This window comes from Rhinopithecus bieti, unplaced genomic scaffold, assembly GCF_001698545.2.
Source record: "Rhinopithecus bieti isolate Rb0 unplaced genomic scaffold, ASM169854v2 scaffold_42772, whole genome shotgun sequence".
NCBI classification, from domain to species: Eukaryota; Metazoa; Chordata; class Mammalia; order Primates; family Cercopithecidae; genus Rhinopithecus; species Rhinopithecus bieti.
This window is the reverse complement of record NW_016818842.1, coordinates 2,263,313-2,284,331: the sequence shown is the minus strand read 5'-3', so window position 1 is coordinate 2,284,331 and position 21,019 is coordinate 2,263,313. Positions and strand designations below refer to the sequence as shown.

General features: G+C 49.7%; 1 protein-coding gene across 2 annotated transcripts in view; it reads right to left on the bottom strand.

Moving 5' to 3' along the window:
• Positions 1-20,024, bottom strand: part of HIP1 (huntingtin interacting protein 1) — a 216,169-nt gene extending 196,145 nt beyond the window's left edge. For both annotated transcript variants that reach the window (XM_017857668.1, XM_017857669.1), the window contains exon 1: positions 19,834-20,024. In XM_017857668.1, the coding sequence (XP_017713157.1) occupies positions 19,834-19,953 (120 nt within the window). In that variant the 5' untranslated portion in view covers positions 19,954-20,024. The remainder of the gene's footprint in view (positions 1-19,833) is intronic.
• Positions 20,025-21,019: the final 995 nt, after the last annotated feature.

The following is a 21,019-nucleotide window of genomic DNA, read 5'->3' as shown; positions in this document are numbered from 1 at the left end:
CNNTTTAAAAAAAAAAAAAACCCAAAAAACAGAGTCTTGCTCTGTCACCCAGGCTTGAGTGCAGTGGTACGATCTCAACTCACTGCAACCTCCACCTCCCGGGTTCAAGTGATTCTCGTGCCTCAGCCTCCCAAGTAGCTGGGACTACAGGTGCCTGCCATCACGCCTGGCTAATTTTTTTTTTTTTTTTTTTTTTGAGACAGAGTCTTGCTCTGTCACCCAGGCTGGAGTGCAGTGGCCAGATCTCAGCTCACTGCAAGCTCCGCCTCCTGGGTTCACGCCATTCTCCTGCCTCAGCCTCCCAAGTAGCTGGGACTACAGGCGCCCGCCACCTCGCCTGGCTAGTTTTTTGTATTTTTTAGTAGAGACGGGGTTTCACCGTATTGGCCAGGATGGTCTCGATCTCCTGACCTCGTGATCCACCCGTCTCGGCCTCCCAAAGTGCTGGGATTACAGGTGTGAGTCACCGCGCCCAGCCTCAAGTTTTTCCTTAAAAGTCAAAGGGAATCTCTCTGAACCTCCTCTGGCTCAAAAGGCTGACCTCCACTTCCAAAATAAGTTAAAGAAACATATCTGTGGTTGCTAGCCTGCAATCACTTATTAAAGAATCTCTCAGATCCCTGCCAGCTCTAACATTCTCTATGTCAAACAGGTTTAGTCGTTTGGGCCACAGGTTTACTGCAATGGCATGATATTCAGACACTCCATGTGGCCTCTGATTTAGTGTCGAAAGGTTTTTTTCCTGGCCTGGGCAACATAGCAAGACCTCATCTCTACAAAAAATCAGAAAATTAGCCGGTCATGGCCATGAATGGTAGATCACACCTGTAATCCCAGCACTTAGGGAGGCCAAAGCGGGCGGATCACTTGAGGTCAGGAGTTCGAGACCAGCCTGCCCAACATGGTGAAACCCCATCTCTACTAAAAATACAAAAACTAGCCAGGCATGATGGTGGGTGTCTGTAATCCCAGCTCCTCAGGAGGCTGAGGCAGGAGAATTGCTTGAACCTGGGAGGTGCAGGTTGCAGTGAGCCAAGATTGCACCACTACCCTCCAGCCTGGGCCACAGAGTGGCACTCTATCTCAAAAAAAAAAAAAAAAAAAAAAATTAGCTGGGCATAGTGGCACACATCTGTAGTCCCAGCCACTCAGAAGGCTCTAAGAGGATGGCTTGAGCCAAGAAGTTCGAGGCTGCAGTGAGCTATGTTCACACCACTGCACTCCAGCCTGGGTGACACAGCAAGACCCTGTCTCAAAAAAAAAAAAAAAGTTTTCTGGAAAATTATTTTTGTTATATGCTACAAGCTAGACCTACTGGGAAGGCCAGGATCTGAAGACACTCCCAAAGTTGTGCAATGCTCAGCCTGTGGAACTGTACCTGGGGAGCCCTAAGCAGAGAGCAGAAGATGGTATGTAGGCAGAAGTAACCAACTGCAAAAAGTCTTCCCCACTGGGTAAGTTCTCTGGGTGAATAACTTTGGGAGACCAGTTCTTCTCGGGGGCAAAGGCCCGTGTGATCAATGCAGAAGTTACCCACAGAAGCTATGTGCAGCTACTGTTAACCAGGAGAAAGAGTCTCAAAGACAAGGAAGAGGCAAACAGGATCCCACGTGCAAAGCTAAGAATCAGGACAGCAAAGCTAGCCTAACAAGGACCAGGTGTCAAAAGGCAGTGGGCTCCCACAGGGCTGCTACCTCAGTAGTGTAACTGACAGTGTAACTGACAGGCTGCTGCTTCAATAACTGCACGGTAGGCGAGGTGGCTCATGCCTGTAATCCCAGCACTTTGGAAGGCGTGAGGCAGGAGGATCACTTGAGGCCAGGAGTTCGAGAGCAGCCTGGCCAAAATAGTGAGATCCCCGTCTCTAAGAAAAATTTTCAAAATTAGCCAGACATGGTGGTGTGCATGTGTAGTCCCAGCTACTTGTGAGGCTGAGGTGGGAGGATCGCTGGAGCCCAGGAGTTTGAGGCTGCCGTGAGCTGTGATTACACCACTGCACTTCAGCCTGGGTGACAGAGTGAGATGCTGTCTCTAAAAAAGTAAAAATAAAAAATAGCAGTAACCGTACTTTCACAGAATCAGCAAGTGTCTGAGCCTCTGAGACAATCTCATCCCACACCCCTCATTACAGACCCAGACTGAAGACCTATAGTTATAGTGGGCAGGGACCATGCAGATCAGAGAGAGCCACAGCTTGGAGAAGCAAGACTTCCCAATTCCTAATCCAGGGCTCTGGGAGTTCCTGGCTCCTCTGCAGCCAAACCCAGAATGCTGGGACATTCCAGATCACCACCATGAGCCTCAGTAAGTATCTGGATGCAGCAGGCCTACCCTGGGGAAAGCACCTATTCACTCCCCACTCTGTTTCCTAGCTATAAGCTCTCTTTCCAGCAGAGATGCCATCGTGATCCTACAGTCGCAGTGGGATTTCCCACTTGCCTTTTTTTTTTAACAGACAGCATAGCACTTGATCAAAAAAAAAAAAACTTTTAAAGGTTAAGTAAATTATATCTGTGATTCTCCAACTTGGAATCGCACCAAAGAACTCCATGGCTCAGCAGGAAAAAAAATGTTTTGAACAGGCTGCTGAATGTTTTTTCCAGGATAAGACTTCAGTGCGTGAGTGCCAGGGGTGGAAATCCAGCGTTTGATCCACAGCCACGACAAGCACCAATGAAACGACAAGTATTCCTGTAGGTCTGAAAGGGCGGCCTGTCTGGGCAGCGAGACATGGGACCTATCAGGCCTCCTGCCCTGAAGCAGGAGTTACCTGTTATCCTGTATTCGTTTTCTATCACTGTTGTAACAAATTGCCACAGGCTCAGCAGTTTAAAACAACAGCCACTAAATGGGAGGCCGAGGCAGGCAGATCATGAGGTCAGGAGTTCGAGACCAGCCTGACCAACATGGTGAAACCCCATCTCTACTAAAGATACAAAAGATTAGCTGGGCGTGGTAGTGCATCCCTGTAATCCCAGCTACTCGGGAGGCTGAGGCAGGAGAATCCCTTGAACCCAGGAGGCAGAGGTTGCAGTGAGCCGAGACCAAACCATTGCACTCCACCCTGGGCGACAGAGCAAGACTCCATCTCAAAAAAACAAAACCAACCCAGCCATTTATTATCTCACAGTTCTGTAGGTGAGAACGCAACAGGTCTCACTGGGCTAAAATCAAGGCATCAGCAGCCCTGTCTTCTGTCCTGGAGGTCCTGGGAAAATCTGCTTCCGAGTCCATTCAAGTTTTTGGTGGAATCGAAGATCTTGCAGTGCCAGGCCTGAGGTCCCCGTCTCCTTGCTGGCTCTCAGTCAGGGGCCACCCTTAGCTCCTAGAGCCCTCCCTCTGGTCCTCCCACATCTCAGAGTCAGCAGCTGTGCATGAAACCCTTCTCATGCCGGGAGTCTCTCTTGTGCTTGTAGCTAGAAAAGTTGCTCTGCTTTTAAGGATCTATGTGATCAGACTGCGCCCACCTGGATCATCCAAGACCCTCCCTGCCTTAAGGTCCTTAATTACATTTGCAAAGTTCCTTCTGCCTTGTAGAAGGCCTCCTGCCCTGAAGGTCCTTCTGCAATCCTCCCACCTCATTGTCCCAAGTAGCAGGGACTACAGGTGTGTGTCAGTGCGCCCAGCTAATTTATTATTATTATTATTATTATATACATCTATACCTATATTTTTTTAATATACAGAGTCTCGCTCTATCACCCATGCTGGAGTACAGTGGCACAATCTCAGCTCACTGCAACCTCCACCCCCGGGGCTCAAGCAATTCTCTCACCTCAGCCGCCTGAGTAGCTGGGATTACAGTTGTGGGCCACGACGCCCAGCTAATTTTCATATTTTTGGTAGAGACGGGTTTTCACCATATTGGCCAGGCTGGTCTCGATCTCCTGACCTCATGTGATCCGCCTTTGCCTCCCAAAGTGCTGGGATTATAGGCGTGAGCCACCGCGCCCAGCCTAATTTTATTTTTTGAGGCCGAGTCTCACTCTGTTGCCAGGATGGAGTACAGCGGCGTGATCTCGGCTCACTGCAACCTCTGCCTTCCAGGTTCAAGCGAGTCTCCAGCCTCAGCCTTCTGAGTAGCTGTGATTACAGGCACCTGCCACCATGCCTGGCTAATTTTTGTATTTTTAGTAGAGACAGAGTTTCGCCATATTGGCCAGGCTGGTCTCCAACTTCTGACCTCAGGTGATCTGCCCACCTTGGCCTCCCAAAGTGCTGGGATTACAGATGTGAGCCACTGCACCCGGCCTAAAAAGCTGCCCAAAGTGCTGGGATTACAGGTGTGAGCCACCGTGCCCAGCCATCGCCACCTAATTTATTTTCTATTTAACAGAGTCCTCAGCCTTAGCTGGGATAAAGCCCTCTGCTAGATGTTGGGGCAATATACTAAAGGTTGAATGAGAAATGTAGAGCCTGTGTACCACTAAGGAAGGTAGACACAAGACACGAATGAATGGAAGCCACAACTTCAGCATATGGAATAGCAACACTCTGAGTGTGACTAACAACAGAGCTCAACTTCCTGGCTCCAAGTTACAGCAGCTCTAGGAAGATGCTGCTTGCAGATGCGTGGTTCATAAATCAAACGCTCCCCAGTTCTAGGGCAGCATCAGAAACGCTTTCAAGGGGAGGCAGAATTTGAGAGAGACCTCAAAGGATGCATCAACAGGGTAAGGGGCAGGTTCTTAGACACTGTCGGGGAAGTTCTGTTGTGTTAGTTGTTTTTAGGGGCAGAGTCTCACTCTGTCACTCAGGCTGGAGTACAGTGGTGCCATCATAGATCACTGCAGCCTCCAACTCTGGGCTCAAGCGATCCTCCCACCTCAGCCTTCCTAGTAGCTGGGAATACAAGCAGGCACCACCACACCTGGCTAACTAAAAAACTATGCAGCCATAAAAAAGGATGAGTTCGTATCCTTTGTAGGGACACGGATGCAGCTGGAAACCATCATTCTGAGCAAACTATTGCAAGAACAGAAAACCAAACACCGCATGTTCTCACTCATAGGTGGGAATTGAACAATGAGATCACTTGGACACAGGAAGGGGAACATCACACACTGGGGCCTATTGTGGGGAGGAGGGTAGGGGGAGGGATAGCGTTAGGAGATATGCCTAATGTAAATGACGAGTTAATGGGTACAGCACACCAACATGGCCCATGTATACATAGGTAACAAACCTGCATGTTGTGCACATGTATCCTAGAACTTAGAGTATAAAAAAAAAAAAAGAAGAAGGAAACACATACACACACAAAAATTTTTTTTGTAGAGACAGGGTCTCACTATGTTGCCCAGGCTGCTCTCAAACTCCTGGCCTCAAGTGATCCTCCCGCCTCAGCCACCCAAAGTGCTATGATTACAGGCATGCAGCACCACGCCCAGCCAGGAGTTGTGTTTTTAAGTTTGTATTTTGAAATATAAAGAAAACTGCACAAAACTGTACTGCTTAATGAATTATCAAAAACCATTACCGGGGCTAGCAGAATGCTAGCGAGGCCTCAGAAACTCCCGTTCCCCACCCTGCCAATCACCAACCTCCCCTGCACCCAAAGGTAACTTTCACTGGTCTTTTATGAGAATCACTTCCTTTTTTCATTACAGTTTTACCATCTAAGCAAGCAAATTGAAGTATACAGAAAATGTCCTTTTGTGTCTGCCTTTCTCTTCACTCATCATTCTGTTTGCAGCATTCATCCGTGTTGCTGAATATAACCAAAGTTATTTTCATGGGTGTATAGTATTCTGATGAAAGACTATATTATGTATACATCCATCTACTGTTCATGGGTTTTTGGGGTGTTTCCAGGTTGGGACTATTATAAAATATGATTATGAATAGTCTTCTAAATGTCTGTTGGTACATGTGCTATGAATTTTTTTTTTCTTCCTGAGACTGAGTCTCACTCTGTTGCCCAGGCTGGAGTGTAGTGGCACAATCTCGGCTCACTGCATCTCCACCTCCTAGATTCAAGCAATTCTCTCTCAGCCTCCCCAGTAGCTGGGATTGCAGGCATGCACCACCATGCCCAGTTTTTGTTTGTTTGTTTGTATTTTTAGCAGAGACAGGGTTTTACCGTGCTGACGAGGCTGTTCTTGAACTCCTGACCTCGAATGATCCACCTGTCTCGGCATCCCAAAGTGCTGGGATTGCAGGCATGAGCCACCGCACCCAGCTGTGTTATGCATTTCTGTTGGGTATATAACTAGCAGTGGTATGGCTAAATTACTGAGAATGCCTGTCTTTAATTTTAGCATAACACTAGACATTATCCAATGTGGTCCTCCGCCTCCCGGGTTCAAGTGATTCTCCTGCCTCAGATTCCTGAGTAACTGGGACTACAGGCACATGCCACCACACCTGGCTAATTTTTTGTATTTGTAGTAGAGACGAGGTTTCACCATGTTAGCCAGGCTGGTCTTGAACTCCTGGCCTCGTGATCCGCTCGCCTTGGCCTCCCAAAGTGCTGGGATTCCAGGCATGAGCCACTGTGCCCGGCCGGGCATTTTTATCACTCCACATCCTTGCCAATGCTTGGCACTGTCAAGGATTTTTTTTATTTTCAGCCATCCTGATGGGCATGTAGAGATATCTCATTAAATGTTTTTCTTTCTTTCTTTTTTTCTTTTTTTTGTAGACAGAGTCTTGCTCTGTCCACCAGGCTGGAGTGCAGTGGTGCGGTCTTGATCTTGGCTCACTGCAACGTCCGCTTCCCAAATAGCTGGGATTACAGGCACACCCCACCATGCCTGCCTAATTTTCGTATTTTTAGTAGAGATGGGATTTCACCATGTTGGCCAGGCTGGTCTCAAACTCCTGACCTCGTGATCTGCCTGCCCAGGCCCCCCAAAGTGCTGGGATTACAGGCGTAAGCCACCGCGTCTGGCCACATTAAATGTTAATTTGCATTTCTGTGATGCTAATGAACTGCACAACATTTCATAAATTTATTGGCCATTTGTTTATTCTCTTTCAGTAACTATCTCCTGCTTATTTTGTTTTAAATTAAGTTTGTCTTTTTGTTTGTTTTTGAGACACAGGTCTCACTCTGTCACCCAGGCTGGAGTGCAGTGGCGTGATCATGGCTCACAGAAGCCTTGACCTCCCCAGGTCCCCTGCCTCAGTCTCCTAGGGCCGAGTAGCTGGGACTATAGGCGCACACCTGGCTAAGTTTTTGTATTTTTTGTACAGGCGGGTTTCTGCCATGTTGCCCAGGCTGGTCTCGAACTTCTGGGCTCAAAGGATCCACCCACCTCAGTCTCCCAAAGTGCTAGGATTACAGGCATGGGCCACAGTGTCTGGCCTTTTTTTTCTTTTTCTTTTTTTTTTTAAGTTTTTTGTTTGTTTCTCTTACATTTTTTACATATTCTGGATATAGGCCCTTTGATAATTATGTGTGTTGCAAATATTTTCTTCTGGGAGGAATTTTCAATGTCCAAACAAGTCAACTGGAAAAGATTTAGCAAAATAAGGCTGGGTGGGGTGGCTCACGCCTATAATCCCAGCACTTTGGGAAGCCCACGTGGGTGGATCACCTGAGGTCAGGAGTTTGAGACCAGCCTGGGCAACATGGTGAAACCCCATCTCTATCACAAAGAGAAAATTATCCGGGCATGGTGGCATGTGCCTGTAGTCCTAGCTACTCGGGAGGCTGAGACAGGAGAATCGCTTGAATCCAGGAGGGGAGGTTGCAGTGAGCTGAGATCACACCACTGGATTCCAGCCTAGGTGACAGAGCGAAACTCCATCTCANGTTGCAAATATTTTCTTCTGGGAGGAATTTTCAATGTCCAAACAAGTCAACTGGAAAAGATTTAGCAAAATAAGGCTGGGTGGGGTGGCTCACGCCTATAATCCCAGCACTTTGGGAAGCCCACGTGGGTGGATCACCTGAGGTCAGGAGTTTGAGACCAGCCTGGGCAACATGGTGAAACCCCATCTCTATCACAAAGAGAAAAATTATCCGGGCATGGTGGCATGTGCCTGTAGTCCTAGCTACTCGGGAGGCTGAGACAGGAGAATCGCTTGAATCCAGGAGGGGGAGGTTGCAGTGAGCTGAGATCACACCACTGGATTCCAGCCTAGGTGACAGAGCGAAACTCAATCCAAAAAAAAAAAAAAAAAAAAAAAGACTTAGCAAAATAAATGTCTGTACCTTTTCTAAGTCACACATTTCTTTCTTTCTTTCTTTCTTTCTTTTAATACTTTGAGTTCTAGGGTACATGTGCACAACGTGAGGTTTGTTACATATGTATACATGTGCCATGTTGGTGTGCTGCACCCATTAACTCGTCATTTACATTAGGTATATCTCCTAATGCTATCCCTCCCCCCTCCCTAAGTCACATATTTCTAAGCCACTGACCCGGCTTCCGCTTTAAAGGGAGATACAGAAAGAAAGTATAAAATTTGGGGCCAGACAAGCCAGGTTCAAACCTCAGTTCTGCCACTTCCTGAGTGCTCTCAAACAAGTCTTTTCATCTCTCTGAGCCTCAGTGTGTGTGTTTGAAAACTGACCACAACCATCTACTGCATGCTTGCTCTGTGGCTTCAGAGGGGTAATGTGTCAACACGCCTTTAAACTACAGAGTGTTCGTTGTTGTAAACACAAGCCATAGGCCACACTGGCTTCCTGAGCTGTCTCGTGGCAGTATTAGCAGAGGCAGCAGCAGCCACCTTTCTGATCCAAGAAAAGATGCCATTCTCTCTTCCTCCGAGCCAGTAGACACCTTAAGTCACAGTCCCTCTCCCCTCACAAGTCCTGCCCACAAGCTGGGAACGGAGCTCCTCCCTGGCTGCCCAGGCAGGAAAACAGGAAACAGCCACCACCCTGCCGGGAGGTGGGGCTAACAAGTTCTCTTTCCCAGGTGGGCATCTCTCCAGGTCATCAACCCTCCTTGATGCAGGAGAGCTGGCCGCCAGCCCACTGCACAAGGCTGTGCCTGCTGCCACACCCAGGTCTCCGCCACACCTCGCCTTGAGGTAGTGGAATAAGTGGGCCAATGAATGGGGAGCAGAAAACGGTCTTCATCAGTGCCTTGCAGAAGTGCCAGACAGGAACCCGTTCAGTGCCCAAGTGGGGCAGGGAATCTGATCTCCTGGGCCATAGGGACATGCCCCATCCTTCTTAACGTGCGGCACCAACTCTTTATTTTTATTTTTTTAATTTTCTTTTTCAGAGATGGGGTCTCTGCACTCCAGCCTGGGAGACACAGCAAGACACTGTCTCAAACAAAAAGGGAAAAAAAAAAAAAAAAAAAAAAAAAGGACAGGGACCAGGCACCAGGGACCCTGATGGTGCCACATCAGGCAGAGTCTTGGGGAGGCAACAAAATTTTTTGAAAAGGACAGTTATAAAAGTAGTTGTCGGTGAAGAAGGAGTGTGGTGGGGGGGAAGTGGGGTGAAAAACTACCTATGGGGTACTATGCTCACTACCTAGGTGACAGGATCATATACCAAAACTCAGTGACATGCAGTTTACCCACTTAACAAGCCTGCGCATGTACCCTCTGAACTTAAAAGTTGAGGGAAAAAAATGCAGAGAAAACAGAAAAAAAAACAAACAAAAAAACCCCACAGAATTCTAACAAGTGAATAAAAATAAAAAACTAGAACAGAACAGAAAAAAAAATAAAAAAGCATTGTTGGGCCAGGTGCAGTGGCTCAATACCTCAACAATTTGGGAGGCTGGGGCAGGAGGATCGCCTCAGGCCAGGAGTTTGAGACAAGCCTGGGCAACATAGTGAGATCTTGTCTCTACAAAAAAAAAATAAAAAATTTATTTGCTGGGTGTGGCAGCACATACCTATAGTCCCAGCTGCTCAGGAGGCTGAGTTGGGAGAATCACTTGAGCCTAAGAATTCGAGGCTGCAGTGAGCTATGATGGCATCACTGCATTCCAGCCTGGGCAATACAGCAAGACTCTATCTCTTAAAAAACAAAAAAGCGGCCAGGCGCAGTGCTCATGCCTATAATCCCAGCACTTTGGGAGGCCGAGGTGGGCGGGTCACCTGAGGTCAGGAGTTCGAGACCAGCCTGGCCAACATGGTGAAACCTAGTCTCCTCTAAAAGTACAAAAATTAGCTGGGCATGGTGGCGGGTGCCTGTAATCCCAGCTACTTAGGAGGCTGAGGCAGGAGAATAGCTTGAACTCAGGAGGCAGAGGTTGCAGTGAGCCGAGATCATGCTACTGCACTCCAGCCTAGGCGATAAGAGTGAGACTCCATCTCAAAAAAAAAAGAAAATCATAGTGTTGCATTTGAGGGACACTCTGCCCAGGACAGATGATTTAGAGGGCAGGCAGGATGAGATGACAAAAATACAGGCAAGATGTAATAAGAGCAGGAAATGCAAGAAACACAGGATGAATGGGTGAGACAAGTCTCACAGAGGCACTCAACAGAATGCGGCTGTGAGGGCAGGAGGGAGGGAGGGATCAGAATTGACACCAGAAAGAAGGTGGGGACCACTGTCCAGCCATGAGGCCGCCCGAGGCGGTACAGTTGTCCACTGGGAAGAGGTCACTCATGCTGGGAAGTCAGGAGGGAGATGCGGGGAGTCAGTGCCACAGAAGTGAGAACAGAAACCATCACACAGAGGTGAGGACAAAGGAAGTGGACAGCAGGTAGAAGAGAAGTGGGGTGAGAACAGCGCCTTGGGGACCCCAAGCATCAGGAGGAGGAAGGAGGAAGAGAGCAGAGGGTGCCAGGCAGTGACAGAGGGACAAACAGAGAGAATAGCTATCAACCCCTGAAAGCCTCAATTTCCTCCTCTGTAAAATAGGAATTTTTTTTTCTTTGAGACAGAGTTTCACTCTTGTTGCCCAGGCTGGAGAGCAATGGCGCAGTCTCGGCTCACTGCAACCTCTGCCTCCCAAGTTCAAGTGATTCAGCTTCCTGAGTAGCTGGGATTACAGGTGCATGCCACCACACCCGGCTAATTTTGTATTTTTACAGGGTTTCTCCATGATGGTTAGGCTGGTCTTGAACACCTGACCTCAGGTAATCCGCCTGCCTTGGCCTCCCAAATGCTGGGATTACAGGTGTGAGCCACCGTGTCCAGCCTAAAATAGGAATTATAATTCATACATGTGTTGCAAGATTGAAAAGGGTGGCTCGTGTAAGGCCTTTACCACTTGCACACAGTATGTGGGCAGTAAATTTTTCTTTTTTTTTTTTTGAGACAAGGTCTTGCTCTGTTGCCCAGGCTGGAGTGCAGTGGCATGATCTTGGCTCAATGCAACCTCCCACTTCCCAGGTTCAAGCGATTCTCCTGCTTCAGCCTCCTGAGTAGCTGGGATTACAGGCACGCACCACCACACCCAGCTAATTTTTCTATTTTCAGTAGAGAAGGGGTTTCACCACGTTGGCCCAGGATGGTCTCGAACTCCTGGCCTCAAGTGATCCTCCCGCCTTGGCCTCCCAAAGTGCTAGGATTACAGGCATGAGCCACCGTGCCTGATCAGTAAATGTTGACTATTACCATTACCATCACTGGGAAGAAATCAGGACAGTACAAAACCAGGGACCAAAAGAAAGCTCTTAACTTCCTTCTTACGTTTTCAATACCCGCTAAAGGGGCAAGGTGGGGGAGACAGAAGGTCACAGAAGTTTAAGAAAGCCAGCCCTGGGCCGGGAGCAGTTGCTCCCACCTGTAATCCCAGCACTTTGGGAGGCCAAGGCGGGCAGATCACTTGAAGTCAGGAGTTCGAGACCAGCCTGACTAACATGATGAAATCCCATCTCTACTAAGAATACAAAAATTATCCGGGTGTGGTGGCACATGCCTATAATCCCAGCTACTCCTGAGGCTGAGGTAAGAGAATCACTTGAACCCAGGAGACACATGTTGTAGTGAGCTGAGATGGCGCCATTGCACTCCAGCCTGGGTGACAGAGTGAGACTCCATCTCAAAATAAAAAAAAAGAAGCCAGCTCTGATTGTCAAGTAAATGGAAAAATGGGGTTAACGTGCAGCTCTCCTTGCAAGAAGGCACCTGCTCAGACTTCAGGCAAGGTGTGACTTCTTTGTGCACCTGCTCCACAAGCAGAAGCGGGAGGGGCACCAGGTTCAAGGCTCAGGGTGCTACACAGCCTGGCTCTGAGCATTTGCATTCCCAAGGAACAAACCTGACACACATGCTTCCTACCTGCAAGAAGCAGGTTTAGGGTCATCTTGGTTTTCTGAGTATAACCAGAACCAACTGAGCCACCCAAAGTCCGTGGGGTGCCAGGGGTGTGGGAACCCATCAGGACCCACAGTCACCATCTTGATTGCATATGAGAACCACCTGGGACTCCACAAAGTGTCAGTGATCACCCCATATCAATGGGACAGAGTCCTTTATGCAGGGGGCCCAGAGAAACAGTATTTTATTTTATTTTATTTTATTTTATTTTATTTTATTTTATTTATTTATTTTGAGACGAAGTCTCACTCAGTCGCCCAGGCTGGAGTGCAGTGGCACGATCTCGGCTCACTGCAAGCTCCGCCTCCCGGGTTCACGCCATTCTCCTGCCTCAGCCTCCCAAGTAGCTGGGACTAAAGGCGCCCACCACCATGCCCGGCTAATTTTCTGCATTTTTAGTAGAGACGGGGTTTCACCGTGTTAGCCAGGATGGTCTCGATCTCCTAACCTCGTGATCTGCCCGCCTCTGCCTCCCAAAGTGCTGGGATTACAGGCGTGAGCCACCGCGCCCAGCCTTATTTTTTTTAAAGAGCTCTCCAGCCAGGGTTGAGAACCGCAGATCCTTCTAGCCCAGTCCTAAAATTTTTTAGCTGCTGAACGAAGGCTGAGCATCTGCTGAAGATCATGAGCAAGAGGGCAGACGTACCCCCAACGTAAACATGAAAAAAAGGAATCTGCCATTTGGTTTTGAAGTCCTGGCTTCTCGGTTCACTCACTGTGTGACCTTGGACTAGTCACTTAGCCTCTCTGAGCCTGAGCTATTAAAATGAAATCATAGATATAAATCACCCAGCATGTTCCTGGTACCCAGCAGGCCCTCAGTAAATATTTGTTTCTATCTCTTTCTCTCTAGGATCCAAGGCTCTTCTCAACACAGGATGCATTAAGATCCTTTGCTCTGACGTATGCGCCACCCACAGATTTGTTGTTGTTGTTGTTTCTGGCTTTTATTTATGTATTTTTTTTTACAGGGTCTGGCTCTGTCACCCAGTCTGGAGTGCAGTGGTGTGATCCCGGCTCACTGCAGACTCAACTTCCTGGGCTTAAACAATCGTCCTCCCTCTGCCTCCCGAGTAGCTGGGACTACAGGCAGCACCACCCTGCCCAGCTAATGATTTGATTTGATTTGATTTTTTTGTAGAGACAGGGTCTCGCTATGTTGCCCAGGCTGGTCTCGAACTCCTGGGCTCAAGTCATCCTCCCACCTCAGCCTCCCAAAATGCTGGGATGATAAACATGAGCCACTGTGCCCAGCCCACCCAAAGAGATTGAGACTCTCTAAAGGTTTGTTCCCACCTCTGTGTCTTCTCCTCTAATCCCAGAACTCACCTACTACAGAGCACTGTTGCTCACACATCAGCATGCACAGACTGCCCGGTGCTCTGGTGAACATGACAGGCCCTGATTCAGTAGTTCTGGGTGGTGCCGGACATCCTAATGGCCCTGGTAATGCTGGTGTTTCGGCGCCTGACCACATCAGAGCACCAAGGCTTGTCCAGGAGCCGCGCAGCGGCCAGTCTGCCTCCCGGCTGACTCACGAGCCCCCTAGAGCTGGTCTCCTTATCTTACTCATCTCTGTGTCTCCTCCACAGTATGTGCTACTAAACGGATGTGGAAGAAATAAACAAACCATGGAGAAAACCATTTTCCAGCTAAGTAAAAAGACAGGTTATTTTATTTGTCCTGTGACTGACAGCCCTCCTGGCTGATTCTAGAATTGCCCTCTTGGCTGGTGGGGGGACAGTGTGGTCGAACGGGCCTGACATTTGGAACCTGGAGTCCTGGTTTTTAATCCTGGCCCTTCCACTCACCCGTGGGATGACCCTGGGCAAGTTACCAAGCTCTTTGAGTCACAATGTCCTCGTCCATAAAACGAAAATGATAATGACTAACCATCGTGTGGTCCCAGTAATGGCTAGAAACATGCTTTATAAACTGTAAAATACTCCTGATAAGGTCTCCTTATTACGGCTGGGTTTTTTTTGAGGGCAGGAAGTACTTTTCACTTCCCTGAAGCTTGAAGGTGGCTTGTGATGGATTGGGTGGGGAACACACCAAGGGTCTGGTTGGAGATGGGGGCAGTGGCTGGACCATCAGGCAGGTCAGTGGTGCCTACTCTGGCAGTGACAGTGGCCAGGTGAAATGTGAAGATGGTGCAGGAGAGTTGAGGAGGCAAGCCTTCCTGGAGGAGGCTGGCAGGAGTAGAGATGCAAGGCTGGTCTGAGGTTATAGATGCCAGGACAGAAGAAGGCAGGCAGAGCAGTGAGAGTTTGTTGATTGGCATGCTGCCAGGCTCTAGACTGGGTATGTAGGAGGCAAGGCTAGACCAAGAGCGAACCTGGAGCATTACGAGAAAACATCAAGTAATTATAGGTCAGGCACGGCTCACACCTGTAATCCCAACACTTTGGGAAGCCAAGGCGGGAGGACTGCTTGAGCCCAAGAGTTCAAGACCAGCCTAGACAACACAGCAAGACCCCATCTCTACAAAAAAAAAATTTAAGCCAGGAGTGGTGGCTTACACCTATAATCCCAGCACTTTGGGAGGCTGAGGCAGGCGGCTCACCTGAGGTCAGGAGTTCGAGACCAGCCTGGTCAACACATAAGACCCCGTCTCTACCAAAAATACACAAAATTAGCTGGGTGTGGTGGCGCTCGCCTGTAATCCCAGCTACTCGAGAGGCTGAGGCAGGAGAATCACTTGAACCCAGGAGGCAAAGGTTGTAGTGAGCCGAGATGGTGCCACTGCACTCCAGCCTAGGCAACAGAGTGAGACTCTGTGTCAAAAAAAAATAAATAAATAAATAAATTTTAAAGATCAGCTAGGGCCAGGCGCGGTGGCTCAAGCCTGTAATCCCAGCACTCTGGGAGGCCGAGACGGGTGGATCACGAGGTCAGGAGATCCAGACCATCCCGGCTAACATGGTGAAACCCCGTCTCTACTAAAAAATACAAAAAACTAGCTGGGCGAAGTGGCGGGCGCCTGTAGTCCCAGCTACTCGGGAGGCTGAGGCAGGAGAATGGCATAAACCCGGGAGGCAGAGCTTGCAGTGAGCTGAGATCCGGCCACTGCACTCCAGCCTGGGCGACAGAGCGAGACTCTGTCTCAAAATAAATAAATAAATAAAGATCAGCTAGGCATGGTGGCATGCTCCTGTAGTCCCAGCTACTCGGGAGGCTAAGGCAGGAGGATCACTTGAGCCCAGGAGTCCGAGGCCAAACTGAGCTATGATTGTGCCACTGCACTCCAGACTGGACAACAGAGAGAGACCATCTCTTAAAAAATATAAATAAAGCAATTATTAATATATCCCGTGGCCCAGGGCTGAACTATCCACCTAGGCCCAGGGTTCCCTTGCTGACCCCATTCACCACTAACCATGAGATTCAGGATGTAGGCAAGAGCAAGACACAGACCTGCCCTCAATAAGCTCAGCGTTCACTGGGGGCCACAGAGAGAAATGATGCCAGCACAAAGTCACAGGAACTAGGAGAGGTCACCAGCCCTGCTATAGTTCAGAGGAGGGAGTGGCCAATTTTTCCCCTCTCTCTACCCCAGCCAATGAGTCTCCGCTGCACCCGCTGGGAAGTTTATCTGCCTAGTCTAGATGTTTCTTTATTTATGTTCCTCCATCACTGGAATGCCCCATCCTCTCCTCCACCCAACAAACGCTAACTCACGCTAAAAGATGTGCTTCAGTCCTTGGGGAGGGCTCCCAACCCCAAAGCCTGTGTTTTATCCACGTGCTCTTGGTAATTATCCTATTACCTAGTACCACATCTATCCGTCTAAGGAAGACTTAATCACAGCCTACTTGATAGATCACGCATCTGCTGTCTCGGGTTCGTCTCCCCAGTCAGATTATAACAATAATCACTGAACTAGTGCTCCACAGTTTACAAAATGCCTTCAGGAATATGGCTTCATTGAATCCTCACAATAAATCAGCCAGGTAAGTATTATGTTTATTTGACAATAAGGAAACTGAGGCTTAGAAAGGTTAGACAACTTCCCTGAGACCATGTGGCCCATATACACGCCCAGCTGTAAGACTCAAATGCCTTCTAACTCCAATGCCAGCATCTGCTCAGTACTCACAGGCTGCCCGAGGCAGTGGGTAAAGGTTGAGACCACTTCCAGCTGTGTGATTTCTGGTGAATCACTTAACCTCTCTGTGCCTCAATTGTCCCGAGAGTAAAATGTGAACCTCATCTGTTCTTGTCAAGATTTAAAAAGGTAATATAATGATGTCCTTAGAATGGTGCCAAACACAATAATTAGTTAGTTATTATTATACCTTGGCTGATTCTCATGGTCTCCTAACTCATTAAATTTTTTATAATTCATTTTTATATCTCATAATACATTTTTCCCCTTTTTTCCCTTTGCTTAGCAAGCTCTGCAACTCATGATACATTTGATAGGTAGTCATTAAACAAAATAATTTTTTGCAGATTGACTAACATTGGGTTTTAGGGCTTTTCTTTTCTTTCTTTCTTTTTTAGATGGGGTCTCACTCTATTGCCCAGGCTGGAATGCAGTGGCACAATCTTTGCTCACTGAAGCCTCAGGCTCCCCGGCTGAAGCAATCCTCCCACCTCAGCCTCCAAAGTTGCTGGGACAACAGGCATGCGCCACCACATCCAGCTAATTTTATTTTTTGGAGAGATGGGGTCTTACTATGTTGTCCAGGCTGGTTCTTTGTCTTTACTCTCCTACACCCCTAAAGAGTTTTAATACCAGAGGTTGGGTGCAGTGGCTCACTCCTGAAATCCCAGCACTTTGGGAGGCTGAGGTGGAAAGATCGCTTGAGGCTAGGAGTTCAAGACCAGCCTGGGAACACACAGTGAGACCTCCATCTCAAAAAAAACAGTTAAAATAAGAGTTTCAACATCAGAAAATTCTCTTTTCTGCTCCACTCTACCTCATCCCGACCCACCCCACCCAGGTCAAATCTGACCAATCACAAATGTCCCACAGAATGTAAAACACCAGAAAATACTGACCTAGACTCTCCTGTTGGGCCGTCCCTGGATAGCAGGGAAACATACCACTCATGGGTGGAAACTTTCACAAACCTAATTTCTTTCACTATTATAGGTCAAAGTCTTATACATATTTCTCTGTTGCTCTAGTTTTTACTTATTTGAGACTCTAGAAGGAATTGGTTGTTAAAAAATAATATCTGTTTATTTTCTTATGTCATTTATTAAAAGAAAAATAAAATAGGGCTGGGTGTCATGGCTCATGCCTATAGTCCCAGCACTTTGGGAGGCAGAAGCAGGAGGATCACTTGACGCCAGGAGTTTGAGACCAGTCCAGGCAACACAGTGAGACCCCCGTCTCTATGAAAATATAAAAATAAAAGGAATATACACACTGTTTCATGGAGCAAGAAGCCTCATGTGACGAGGAAGCTAGCGGAGGTACTAACATCCAAGACCAATGGAAAATTTCCTTCTTTTCAGGGGTCGGGTCCATGAAACCAGAGAACAAGCCTCAAACCCAGCTGGATCCTGGGAGGCAGAAGTGAAATGAAGTGAAGTGAAATGACCATTTCCTACTTCCCTCCTGCGGTAGGATAACCAGGTAGTGGAGACTCCCTGTTTCACACCATTCAAAAACACTTGCGTGGAGGCACTTTCTTTTTTCTTTCTTTTTCTTTTTAGAGACAGGGTCTCACTGCTGCACACTATCCAGACACACCTGCATGAGGTTTTCTTTCTTTTTTTCACTTTTTTTTTTTCATTTTTTTGTAGAGACAGGGTCTCACTCTGTCACCCCGGCTGGAGTGCAGTGGCACGACCATAGCTCACTGCAGCCTCAACCTCCTGGCTCAAGTGACCCTCCTGCCTCAGCCTTTCAAACAGCTGGGACTACAGGCATATGCTACCACACGAGGTTAATTTTTAATTTTTTAAAAAATAGAGGCGGGATCTCACTGTGTTGCCCAGGCTGGTCTCAAACTCCTGGGCTCAACTGATCCTCCCACCTCGCCGACCTCGGCCTCCCAAAGTGCGGGGATTACACACCCAGCCTCATTTTTTTATTTTTTTATAGAGACATGGTCTCACTATGTTGCCCAGGTAGGGGGGCCAAATGTTTTCAGAATAAGAAGAGAGGATAAAGTCCTCTGGGGCTGAAAAGCTTTATTTTATTTTATTTTTTTTATTTTTTTTTTTTTAAGACAGAGTTTCACTCTTGTTGCCCAGGCTGGAGTGCAGTGGCATGATCTCTGCTCACTGCAACCTTCACCTCCCAGATTCAAGCAATTCTCCTGGCCTCAGCCTCCCAAGTAGCTGGGATTACAGGCGTCTGCCACCATGCCCGGCTAATTTTTTGTATTTTTAGTAGAGTTGGGGTTTCACCATGTTGGCCAGGTTGGTCTTGAACTCCTGACCTCAGGTGATCCACCCGCCTCCGCCTCACAAAGTGCTGGGATTACAGGTGTGAGGTACCGCGCCTGGCCAAAAGCTTTATTCTTTGAAAGATTCCATTCACAGAACTTTCAGTCAGATTCCCACTGTCTTCTCTAACTAAAATCCCAAAGCCCTTTCCCTCCAACTGTGTTTGGGGGAAGCATTCCTTGCACAACACACAAGGGGATCAGCCTCTGGCGGGGGTTGGGGGGGGGAACCCAACTGGATCTTCAAAGGTTCCACTCTGAGCGCAAGAGTGTAGAACAAATCTGCCCCTCCAGCATTGGCACTGGGATTAAAAGAAGCGTTGTACTCTTTGAAATGGATTTTACATACAAATGAACTGATGAACACCATCAACATGTCAGCTTAATTCAGTCCAATCAATACACCAGGCATTAAAAACTCGGAGGTAAAATGGATTGTGGCTTTTGTTGATGACACTGAGGAATTTTGGCCCCGAGCCCTGGTCAGGCAGGACAAATAGGGCAGTCTGCCTATTAGCTGTCAGGCACATCTTGGGGGATAAAACCAAGACCCCAAGTCAGGGCTTGGGGCACCATGGTCTCCACTTTAGCCGCCAAAGTAATTTTCCCACAAAGTGGCCACACTTTGCATTTCCTACATTCCTTTTCCCTGCTCCGACCCCTTCGGCCTGGCCTCAGAGTTGACAGCTGGGGCTGGCCAGAGCCAAGCAAGAGGCATCGAGAAAGGGGGATGCTAAGGGGTGGGGGGTGGGAAGGGATGTCAGTGCAACCAAGAAGTAATCGGAGGGGAAGACAGGACCCCTCACCCTTCACATTCCCAGTCTGGCGCCCCCACTCTCCGACCCCAAACCATACTTGAGCCTCCAAGCGGCTCCCGTGCGCTTCCCTTGTTTAGGAGCACCCCTTCCATTCCGCCCCTTTTCAGTTCCTTCCCCTCTCACCTCACCTTGGGACTCCTGCCCGGTCCCCCAGCCGATCAGGCTCCTCTTGGCCGCACGCATCCTGCCATCTCCTGCCAGCCCGCCTCTGCCCTTCTCCCCAGGCCAGCTGGGGTACCCTGGGGTCTCCGACCTTCCTGGGATCGCCCAGATCTGCACGCCAATGCCCCCGCTCACGACCCCCTCGCCCTGTCCTCAACTGGGGCCTGCAAGACTCCTAGTCCCTTCAAAGCCCCTCTCGGACACTGTGTCCCTCAGGGTGCCCCAGGGATGCCCCGGGGTCCCCGGTCCTCACCTGAGTCCGCTCGAAGCTCTCGCGCTCCGCCGCCTCCAGTCCCGCGCCGACCCCGCGCCGGCTCAGCACCTTGGGCAGTGGGTTGGGCACTTGCTTCATGGAGCTGGCCATCCGATCCATCTCGCCGCGAGGAGCCGAGTCAGGGGCCCTCGGCCGCCCCGGGATCCCCACGGCGCCGCCCGCCCCGCCCTACCCGCGGGGATCCGGCGCTAACGAGACGGCTCCCGCCTGCCATTGGCTGTGAGTTCTGCCAGTCTTCCCGAGACCCCGCCCCTCGCCGAAAGGCTTCCCCGCCCGCCCCCGCCCCTTCAGGAGCCCCTCAGTTGGCTCGGCCCCCAGTAGCCCCTCGGAGCCTCGAGGCGCTTGGTGACTGGTCTGGAGTCGTGTCAGTCACCGTGGTCCCGCCGTTCCCGGCAGGGCTGGGGCGGGGTGAAGATGGGGCGGGGCCTGGGTGGGGCGTGGCCTGGGCGGGCTGCCCTGATCTGCCCTCGCTCGCCCGGTCCCCGCCCGCGCGCCGCCCTCCCCTCCCCTCGGCCGCAGTCCCTGCGCGCCCTGAGCGCGCTGCCCTCCGCCAAGGGCCGCCCACTGCCCTGCCCGCTCCTGCAGGGGGCTACCCCGCGAGGGCCCGGGGCGGTGGGAAGGAATGACGCGGGCCGGGGAGTGGGGCCTCCCCCGGGGGAATCCCGGCCCGCCTGCGAATAGCCCGTTAGCTCCTTCTGGGCCTGGGACCGGGGAGCGCCGGACTGACCAGCTCCGCGGCCGCAGCCCGGGGAAGCGCAGCCCCGCGGGCGGGCGCAGCGTGGGCGCCTGGCCGGATCCGGCCTCAGTGGGTGGCCGCCCCCACCCAACTTCCAGGCTTCCCCGTCCTACACCTCCCCATCCTGCCCCTGCCCATGCCTTCTGCAAGGATCGCAAAGCCCAGGTTCCGGAGCTCCGGGCTAAGTCCGCGGGCACCTCCCGGGACCTCCTTCCAAACCTCATTAATGAACCCGTCAGAACTTATTTATTGGTAGAAAGCCCTGCAGACGCTTTCTTTTTATCTTAGGCTCTGAGCCGCGCGTCCCATCCTGCTCAGACGTCAACCAGGGTGTCAGCAAGCAGAGAGAAGTGTGATGCTTAGCAGGAATGCTGGAGAAAGTTAAAAGCTTTCCGTTAAACTCCAATTTAGGTGTTTGTTTGTTTGTTT